The sequence below is a fragment of the Seriola dumerili genome, unplaced genomic scaffold (genome assembly GCF_002260705.1).
Source record: "Seriola dumerili isolate Sdu_G_001 unplaced genomic scaffold, Sdu_1.0 BDQW01000088.1, whole genome shotgun sequence".
In the NCBI taxonomy this organism is placed as follows: Eukaryota; Metazoa; Chordata; class Actinopteri; order Carangiformes; family Carangidae; genus Seriola; species Seriola dumerili.
Genome location: NW_019174343.1, coordinates 10,216,168 through 10,226,092, shown reverse-complemented (window position 1 = coordinate 10,226,092; position 9,925 = coordinate 10,216,168). Strand labels below are relative to the sequence as shown.

At 38.5% G+C, this 9,925-nt stretch overlaps 2 protein-coding genes across 2 annotated transcripts; one reads left to right on the top strand and one right to left on the bottom strand.

Annotated features, from left to right (window-relative positions):
- Positions 1 to 1,776: 1,776 nt before the first annotated feature.
- Positions 1,777 to 3,956, bottom strand: nudt2 (nudix hydrolase 2). The gene is made up of 3 exons (XM_022745458.1): positions 3,898 to 3,956; positions 2,746 to 2,876; positions 1,777 to 2,625 (listed from the first exon to the last, which is right to left on the bottom strand). Exons 2-3 carry the CDS (start codon positions 2,870 to 2,872, stop codon positions 2,303 to 2,305), a joined length of 450 nt encoding a protein of 149 aa, XP_022601179.1. The 5' UTR covers positions 2,873 to 2,876; positions 3,898 to 3,956; the 3' UTR covers positions 1,777 to 2,302.
- An 800-nt stretch (positions 3,957 to 4,756) lies between these two features.
- rfesd (Rieske Fe-S domain containing) lies at positions 4,757 to 7,458 on the top strand. Its single transcript, XM_022745476.1, has 4 exons — positions 4,757 to 4,813; positions 5,905 to 6,075; positions 6,459 to 6,493; positions 6,810 to 7,458. Exons 2-4 carry the CDS (start codon positions 5,919 to 5,921, stop codon positions 7,095 to 7,097), a joined length of 480 nt encoding a protein of 159 aa, XP_022601197.1. The 5' UTR covers positions 4,757 to 4,813; positions 5,905 to 5,918; the 3' UTR covers positions 7,098 to 7,458.
- Positions 7,459 to 9,925: the final 2,467 nt, after the last annotated feature.

The following is a 9,925-nucleotide window of genomic DNA, read 5'->3' as shown; positions in this document are numbered from 1 at the left end:
TTATTCTGCTTATTGGTTTCCACTGGTCACTCCTACATGCTTTAATGGCTTGCTAGTGTGTTATTGTGGATGTGTTAGCTTATACCATGGTTCATCAACATTACCAAAAAACGTGGCCCTTGAAGTATCTAGTCATATGTCTCTGAGATTTCTGCCTCCACTCCAATACAATTGACTATTATATTTTTTAAAAATCCTACAGCAACTTGGGTTTCCAAAACTAATGTTCTTGTTACTGTGGAGAATCCATAGGACCATAGTTTTTAACTGGAACTCAGACTTTGTGACACTGTCATATTGTTTCTGGGTTGTTGCTGCTGAAATGTTTAAAATTTTAAATTTCAATGTTTTAATGCACCTAAAATCACTGTATCTGTACAGCATGAAATGCCAGTGGCAAGGAGGCAGGTTTTTGTCATATTTTGGTGAAACAACCCTTTAAAACTTTTTAATGGCCAAATTTATGTAACATATAGTCCATAATTGCACCTGAATTAAAATTCACTACGACAGTTAGTGCATAGAGATGATGTTAAAAGATATTCCATACTTAATAAGTACTAAATACTATAATAAGATGACATAAAAACTTCTAAGTTGCTCATGAAATGTGTAAACATGAGGAGAACTGGTCATTTCAATTCAGAACCATTCATTGTCCTTTATCATTGAAAGAGGAACTTTTATGCTCTGCCAGGCATGAAATTAATTACTGGTTCAATGATGCCCTGATGAGTCTTAAAGCAATATTCCAGCTTTTCCTGCATGTAGAACGTTTTACTTTATATTTATCTCATGAAAGTCAAATGATACAGGTCACCCACACTTCCACTTACTGTGTTTCCTGTGTCCCTAAAATAGCCAGAAGATATGGTAGTTAATTGAAGTGAGTACTTCCATTATGAGTTGAAAAAGCACATTTGTTTCTTTGTTTGTTGTTCTAATTACTCTTATTTCATCCCTTCAGCAAAGGCCATTAATGTAATTCTGCGGAGTGAAGTCCGGAGTAGAACATGTACCTCCATATAGTACAACGTTGCTGACCATGAGGGTCAAGGTTTTATGTCCCACTTGCATTTTACCCAACTTCCAGCTTTTTAGGTTTATATTGTTTCCATAAAGTATCACTTGATTTCACAGCAGTGCTAGATTGACTGGATAAAAAACATAAGTATTATTATCATGCCCAGGTTGTCAGCAGTGCCACTGCTCACTTACCTCATCTCAAAATGAGAATCAGACACTGAGCAATCATGAGCCTGTTTGGAAATGGTTTAATTACAAAATGCTACATGATAAATAGTTTAATATATCATCTGAAACAAATATGGTTATCCTGATGTTCATTGTTTGACATTTATGATGAGTAAATTCAACTAGAATCATCATAACTATAATAATAGTGTCTGTCATTTTTATTTTCAAACTGAGAACTGGAAGAAAAAAAAGGACGTCAAAGGTCATATAAGGTGTACTGCTACAGCCTGCAGTGTTGTTGAGCCTATGTTACCAAATGTACAGCACTGTGAAAAAATGTTGTTTCTGTCCCCACCCTGTGGCAGCATCTACTGTCTACAATTTATTTTTTATCCACTTACCTTTTCACTTGAGCCATTATACTAAGGAAATTTGTGCCCCAGTATTGGATATTGGCATCTATTCTATTTCTGAGTGTGAGATCCCCTTGCATCTCTGTTCCTCATATTTAAAAAAAAAATAAAAAAAAAAAGAAATATTTTAGAATTGAGAAGTAGGAACATTTTTTTTTAATTTTTATTTTGGCTAAATCTGATTCAAACAACAGACAGATAAAACAGTATCACCACAGTATGACACCTTCTCCTCTTTAGATTCGTTTGTTTTTACTGACTTCCAGCGGGACTAAGAGGGTGCCTCCTTAATTTAGTTTCACGTTTGTTTCAGTTTTTTTACATTCAAAGCAGCAACATTACTAAGAAGATTCAAAGACACACAGATAATCATTGTTTTGTGCAGTGACTGAGATAAAATCACTAATCTGGTTTGCAATTTTTAATTTCCTTCCTGCTCACCTTTGTTTTGAGTGAAGAAAATCAATTGTGTCTCCACATATGACTGCACACTAGAGACAAAGTCTTTAAACAAAGACAAACAGTAAAAGCAGAAAGAGACAGCATCATTAAATTACATTAGTAATTTTGGCATCCAGTGTGAAAGGCTGTACTTTCACACTGGATGCCAAAATAATGTGGTTCCCGCATACCAGATGACAGTTATTTCCAATCTTGAATTGTCCCCTCAGTAGGGTTTAAATCCCATCACATCACTGTTTGTCCTGCTGAGCCTGTAAGTGCCTTTGTGCTGCTCTCAGTGTGTCCTGCAGATCTTTGTACTGGGCCAGATTGCAAGCCTCCTCCAGCCGGGCCCAGCGGTAGTCCTGGTGCTCGTCAGACAAAGTCACTGCTGTCCCTGGGTCTCTCAGCTCAGCCAGCCAGTACAGCACCTCCTTGGGTCTGCCTTGCACCTCATAGTGCAGCTCCTGCACAAAGTCTTCAATCACCTGCAGGTGCTCTGCTCCTAGCCCCGCCTCCTCCTTGGTCTCTCTCAGGGCCGTGGTGAGATCATCCTCACCTGGGTCCACGTGACCTGATGGTGAACAGGTTAAATGCAACAGGTACAAGCAACATTTAATGCCTCTCATATAAAATGTATATGAACAGAACTATAACTATGTGAGAAATGTACTGTTCTTGAACTTGTAAACACCTTTGGGGGGGGTCCAGTGGTGTTTCCCATAAGAGGTCTGCAGGAGGAGGTACTCGATGTTGTCTGGTGGGGGAATACAGCTGGCTAGACGTCGAAACACTATAAAGCCACAAGCTCTCAGCGCCATCTCCCTGTTTAACAATTTTGCACACAAACAAATTTTGCATTATGTTATGTTACAGATTTACAGAAAACAAGACTATATTGTATTGTAAGGAAACGATACTTTTAATACACCATCTATTATATCTAGAGTCAGTTTTTAACTGCTGAAATACAGAGAAATTCACCGTCAAGACAAGTTTCCTAAGGCTTTGAATTCATGCATCTTTTGGTGGAAACATTTAAGAATATTGTTAATTTAACGAGTAATTTTGTGCCCTTTGTTATTAGATTTTTACCAGTTTATATGTTTACATGATGGGGAGGCATACAAAAATGTTCTTCATGATGTTTTGAAAATAACAGGTTATTCAAAACTGTATTTGACAGATTATGTTGACATGTAAACACACAGTCGGTTGTTCAGTTAAAATATGTAAGACCTTACTTGCTTGTGACCAGTGCAAAAAAAGTTCTGACATGATGGGTACATTAAAGGGTCAACTATTTTTAAGAGGATTTTGAAATTATTATTCCTGAAATATCTAGTGGAATCGAGGGTACAGCAAAATAAGATAGACAGTTACTATATGGGACATTAACACCAACCCCTTTTGATTCTAGCATGCAGGCTCTCCAGTTCAAATCCAACATACTGGCGTCATTCAAGCTTTTGTCTTGTGAATTAACGAATCAAAGTCGAGCAGCGAGCCTGAGTCGAGCAGGCAAAAAATAGCAGTTAAGTTTTACAACGCAAGAAGGTCACTATTAAAGGGTCGACCACTGCCAGACTTTTATTATTCTTATCATAGGTATGGTTTCGAACAGATAGAAATGAAATGGCTCCTAAATAATAGTTAGCTCGTTAGCTAGCTTCACTTCTGTGCTTGCACGAACATTAGAGTGACTGAACTTGCTCGGTATGTTATAGTTTCTATCCTTAGTGCGGATGTTTTCTCAGAACATGTTCACTGTTTTATCCTTCGTGCACACAGACTGCCAGTCTGACCAGTACTTAGCTACTAATCCTCAAAAATGTCAGCAACTTACGGTCTTTTCACTGTGACAGTGTTTGACTGGTCTCTGTTTGTTTCACAACGACTGAAATCACAGAGGGGCAGAGCGGTGTACTGAGAAATAGGTCCTGCCAATTTTGAAGACACAACAGTTCCGCTTTGCTAAATTGCAGCAGTATTAGTGGTAGTAAGATTACTAATGAAATATCCCGTAACAAGTGAAACTAAATATTCAGAATTGGCCATATTCAGGTATATTATATTGTAATAATGTATGATTATATTATAGCGATATAATATGATATACTCTTATGTTATATTAATTGAGTATTTATATTATTATTGATTATTGTTTTTATTTTTGTAACGACTTAATAAGGCATTGGGAATATTCATCTGTAATCATTTATTTTTTAAATCAATTGTGTCTTTTGTATGTAAATAGTTACTAATAACTATTGCTGCCCTGCTAATAAATGTGGTGTATTAAAAAGTACAATATTTCCCTCTCAAATGTAGTGGACTAAAGTACTACTTAGGTACAGTGTTTGAGTGAATGTACTCGGTGACCCAGTTACTTGGATGCAACTGCAGATGAAGATGGTGATAAAAATTGGGATAATTTATGGATGCAAAACAGGAGACCCGATGAGAATAAAATGCCCAAATAATAATACTTATATTTTAAATAATTAGGTTTAAATAGAGAGATTCATCCTTTCGGAAACCTCTCCCAACGACAAGTTAAACAAATGCTTTTAGGGAAAAAAAATTCTTTATTCAATCTAATAGCTGTTGTGCTTGTGAGAGTCAGATAAGATATGTACCCAGTGTAAAGACAGCTTGTGTCTGAAGATAATAGAGATGGGCCCCACTTCCCACACAACCCTGGGCTGTCAGCAGTACAGTTCTTCAGCTTGACAGAGGAGACACTGCTGCTGAGTTTCAAGGTAAATTCTTAAATGGGGGGAAAATGTGTTTTGTTATTTTGAGGCAAAAACCAAAAATATATCGAGAGAGGGACAGACAGACAGACAGACAGGCAGGATGGATGCTTAAACATAACACACTTGGAATTGTAGGAAGGAATTGTATGAATTTAACCTTAAGTCCCTAAAGGCTCACTTGAGGGAAATGTATTGCTCTTGCATAAATAATTATGTTGCTGCTCTGTAGCTCCTTCCTTCATATAATGTAGCTGTCTTTGGTTTAGCCAGAGGCTTCAGGGCATGTGACTTTTGCTGCTGCTACTACTACTGTGCTTACTCAGCCTGCACTGAAGTGCTCATTATTCCACTCCGCTATACATGAATCACACTTGGGGTCAGGTTACCCTGCATTCAGATATTTTTGGTAAATACTGTCACTGAGATTTCACATAGAGACGATGCAGAACTGTGGTCTTTAGATGACTGATTCTTTTGTACAATGATGACAGCCAGATCATTGTTTTATGTCATTTTCTTTGGCCCAACTTTCATGTAGGTCATGTAAGACAATCACTGAACACTTGACGTATGCTATGCTTTTCTAAATTTAGGGAAGACACTACAAAAAAATATTTTTAGATATAGACATAATTCCTCTGTTAAACTGTTAATGGATCAGGCTTCCTTTAGTCTTTGACAGCTTTTTAAAACATTTTTTTTTATCCCAATTCTTATTTTAACCTATAAAATTAAACTGATATTAGGGATTAATATTGCAGTACTGAGTGTGTTTGGAGTAGAGCTGATCAGTGCCAAGACATGTCCTTGCTTGGATTCTTGAAGCTGAATGTTCTGGAGGTGTTGTGGACTTAATTTAAGATGACAACTGTGATGGGTGGTGCCAACACAATAATCCCAGTGACAAATCCAAAAGCCACACTTTTCATGTAGTTAAGGTTTCAGTGGGAGTTCTCATAGAGAAATACATTACAGTTGTTTTGCTGCACAGAGGGTGATAGCTGCAACCAGTCTTGTGATTTTGTAATGAAAAAGAACTTGCTCCTTTATGATAAATGCTAAATTGTGATATTTCCAACTTGCCTTCTAAACAGTGTTTCAAAGAGCCATGGAGGGGAAAGAGCAGTCTACAGGAGGGCTTCATTTTGTGGGGAAAAAGGATGAAATGATTGAAGCGAAGCGCTCTTTCAGAACACTGGAGGGTCGGGATATACTGATCATCTACCATCAGGGTGGCTTCTATGCTATGGATTCTTACTGTTATCGTGAGTATAATTCTTCTAGTGTTGAACTCAAAACACCGGCTATTTATAAGAGATAAAAAGTTTGACCATTATGCTTTAGTTTCAAGTCAAATCTCATCATACATGATAAGTATATTACCAGCAATTAAGCTTTATTCAACGATATGTATTTTCATTGGCATCAAGAGTATTGTGGCTGAATGAATACCTTCAGTGAACCACTTCAAAAATAATAGAATAGAAGTCCTGTCATGGTACATTTAACACGGCTGGCTTAAAAATTGTTATCCGTAGGACATTTTAGCACATATCACCCTGAAAGTATGTCCAGTCAGCCAAAACGTTAGTGTGCTGTAAACTGTTTGCTTATTCTACAATACACTGATCCTCTATCTTCCCAACAGATGCTGGGGGAATGCTGCAGAATGGAGACATTGAGGTGAGGTTTACATTTGACTTAAGAGATTAAAGGTTGCTTTTTGTCCGACCCGGAGGAAAGAAGCCAAAATGCCATTGAAGTTAAAGCCCTGCACTGTGCTTTTTTTTTGTTATCCCATTGCTGCTTTCACAGGCTAGTCCATCTGCATTTAAAATCCTTTAAAGTAGCTGCCCAGCTATAAGACCAGAAGGAATACTATAATTATGACATCAAACCTGCATAGCATTAGTATAATCTTATGCAAATATTAAAATGCCAAAGGGTCTAAATGTCCTTCACTTATCATTGTTTACCTACTTTCTTTCAACACACATAGGAAATTGACGGCAAGCTGTGCATAATTTGTCCGAACCACAAGTACAAGCTCTCTCTTGCCAAAGGGGAGTGCATATACAAGGGCACTGACCCCAGGGAAAAGCCGCCTGTGCCCAGATGGTACTCCAAGGGTGTGAAGCAGCGGACCCACATGGTCACTGAGACCAACGGGGAAGTCTATGTCAAGCTCTCTGAGGACACAAGCTGGATCGAATCAGACTACTACCAGGGAGAAAAGGGCAAGGTGGAAAGGGCCAAAGCTGAGGCTGCTGAGAAGAAAACATCTTGATAGTGACACAGATGGATGGAGATGGCATCCCTATAGTCTCCTTTCGACTCCCCTGATCTCCTCTAAATGACTGCATGATGACTGTATGAAGAGGATGTCAGATATTTAATGACATGCACTTAGTGCTCCACTTCAACTAATCAGTTTGGCTTGCATGGCTTTAGAATGGGTCTTCTTCTTTCGAGTTTGGGAGTGTTTAGAATTTTAAATAGCTTTACTTGTGGCTGGTTCGTTGTTTACAGACGTGAAATGTCCTCCTCAAAAGTCAGGTCACATAGTATTTCCATGTTATGTAGATTTTTCTTTCTCAAAACCATCACATAAATAAACTTTTCTTGTGGGTGAATTTTGATTTCTGATTCTCTGTTCTCAAATTGGGCAGTGGAACAAGGTAGCTACATGCCCACACTGGTGTGTCCCTGTGCATTTCAATACTCCTTGTGTATTATGCATACACTGAATGAATCAATAAGATAAAAAGTTTTACTCTGATCAATAATGCCCTAAAGTGGAAAATCATTAATATGAACCACAATAGTGGCCACTTCTTGTAATATGTATATGTCTTCTTATTCCCTCAGATAATATCAGAAAACAAGAATGTCTCGTTGAATAGCAAGCATTTGGGATTTGTGTTGTGACGTGTTTCTTGTCCACTGGAAAGAATTCCCCCAGCGACTGAAAAAAAAAGAAAAAACAAAGAACCTTGCTGAGGACACAGCAAATCCCTGGGGTTGTTAAAAGGTGTGTTGACAGCAGCTTCAAAAAGGTACTGTGGTTGACTGGAAGGCTCTCCAGTCCTGTCCTCATGGCCAGTTTGCTGCACAATAGGTACAGAATTTCAAGGTTTTGTTGTGAACATCCAACAAGTTATTCTGCTTTAAAGGAATAGTCTGACATTTGACATGAAGCTTGAGTTAGCAGCATTAGCTTAGCATGCAGACTGAAAACAGGGGTTACAGGAGTAATTAGAGCTCTTTAGAAGAGCTGGTAGGTAAATTTTGTTTACCTTTGGACCGAGCTTCATATTGAACAGACAGATGAGATGAGATTGGAGTTGATCTTCTCATCTAACTGTTGGCAAGAAAGCAAATAAGTGTATTTCCCAAAATGTGAAACTATTCCTTTAATGTACATGATGTCTCCAGCATCTCTAACCCTGACTTTGTTTAATTTTGCTAAGCTGTGATTTTTAATGTGGCATTGTGATGCTCAAAGTAGTACTCAGGAGATTTAGCACTGCACAGCCATAGAATTGGAGAATGATCTAAATTTGTAAAGCAGCGCCTGAGATATAGTAACTTTTAGTTTTAGTCAGTGTGGGTCAAGCTCTGAAAACGCTGCCTCCTGTAATTCTTGATAATGTCTTCCTGCCTGGAAAAAAACATTGTCTTTAAAACTCCACACTTTTAGTGCATAAAAATTTTAAATTTTCAGTCCAATGCAACAATTAGGGTTATTTCTCAGATATTAGAAAGCTCCCTCCAGAGCCACAGAAAACATTAAACAACTTATTTTTTTTCACAGACTGAGCAGTACTGTTCATGATGAGTGAACTGATGTCCATGTGGAAAATCTTTGTGAGTGGCCTTTTAAAAATGACTACATCCAAACATTTTGTTCAGCCACAGACAAGCTAAATTACCCATGCTAGGGAAAAAAGACACTCATACAATTATTATTATCTCTCTCCTTCTTCACTCAAATTTAACCTCATTTAACAAATCTGTCACACAACTTATATCAATTGCAAAAAATCCAAAGGTGGGGTTGTTTATTTATATCATTTCTTAACCATTTGATGTAAAGGGCCAAGACAGCCTGTCACATTCAGATTATTTATCTGTTTCTGTACCCACAGTGCAGGGTAAAACAGTGACCTGGCACCAGAGCTGAAAATGCCATGGGTTGAGCACACAAGGGCTGGTGAATGATGCTCCTCAGGGCATGAATGATGTTGGTCTCACAACTCACAACACCCTCTGAGGGCCTTGGCCTATGTGACGCTTTTAATACAATCAAGACATGCACAGGGCCCTGGGTTACATGCAACAAGGAGGCTGAGTTACTACACATTAAATATTGAAATATGATTATGTAGTCAAATTGAGAATCTTGATACAAGGCAGAAACCATTATGTGCAGGTGGTCATTTGCAGGAGGTCAAGTAGAGGGCTCTTTGTCAAGATAAAGAGCAAGCTGTCTGGGGAAACTGCTTAGCACAGCTAGTGTCTTATTCCAGTCTGCACTGCATGTAAGCAGCATGGATTTACAGTGTTGCAGGGCATTCAGACCCAGGGCCTAAACACTCTATTGGTTTTAAGTTTATGCATTATTCATTGAGGCTGTGAATGACACAAGAGGCTTTAAGGCTCAGGCTATTCTTCCTCTCAAAAAGCCTGGAATAATGGGAATGTAGTTTGTCCAAGAGGAAACTACAGATCTCATTATCACCTTTTATCACGGACAGATTCCCTCAACAAAACACAAACAAAGCCAGTTAAAATACTGTATATTTTCAAGCTATAGCCTATCATTTACACCTCTCCCCACAGTTATGCCACTTGGCAGTCCCTGCTGCGTTTATTCATGTGTCGGAATTTAGTGCCTGTCTTTGAGATTCATGGACAAGAGACTGGAAGTTAATGGCACACATGAGCTTTGTGTTGCCCTCACAACAACGTATTAAAGTATGTTTGGGTGAGCAGGACAACACCGTCATGTCCAGCACGGTCGACAGCATGGTCCTAGTGAGAGTGTTTGTGTGCATTGGCACGCGCATAGGCTACTGCCTCTACGTGTGTATGCCCGCGTGCGTGTTGCTGAGT

Excerpts from the sequence above, each read along its gene's own strand:
- nudt2 (XM_022745458.1), bottom strand. The coding sequence starts at position 2,872 with ATGGCGCTGAGAGCTTGTGGCTTTATAGTGTTTCGACGTCTAGCCAGC. Across the intron at positions 2,626-2,745 it reads CCACTGGACCCCCCCCAAAG|GTCACGTGGACCCAGGTGAG; the intron begins GTGTTTACAAGT and ends GTTCACCATCAG.
- rfesd (XM_022745476.1), top strand. The coding sequence starts at position 5,919 with ATGGAGGGGAAAGAGCAGTCTACAGGAGGGCTTCATTTTGTGGGGAAA. Across the intron at positions 6,076-6,458 it reads TATGGATTCTTACTGTTATC|ATGCTGGGGGAATGCTGCAG; the intron begins GTGAGTATAATT and ends TCTTCCCAACAG. Across the intron at positions 6,494-6,809 it reads TGCAGAATGGAGACATTGAG|GAAATTGACGGCAAGCTGTG; the intron begins GTGAGGTTTACA and ends CAACACACATAG.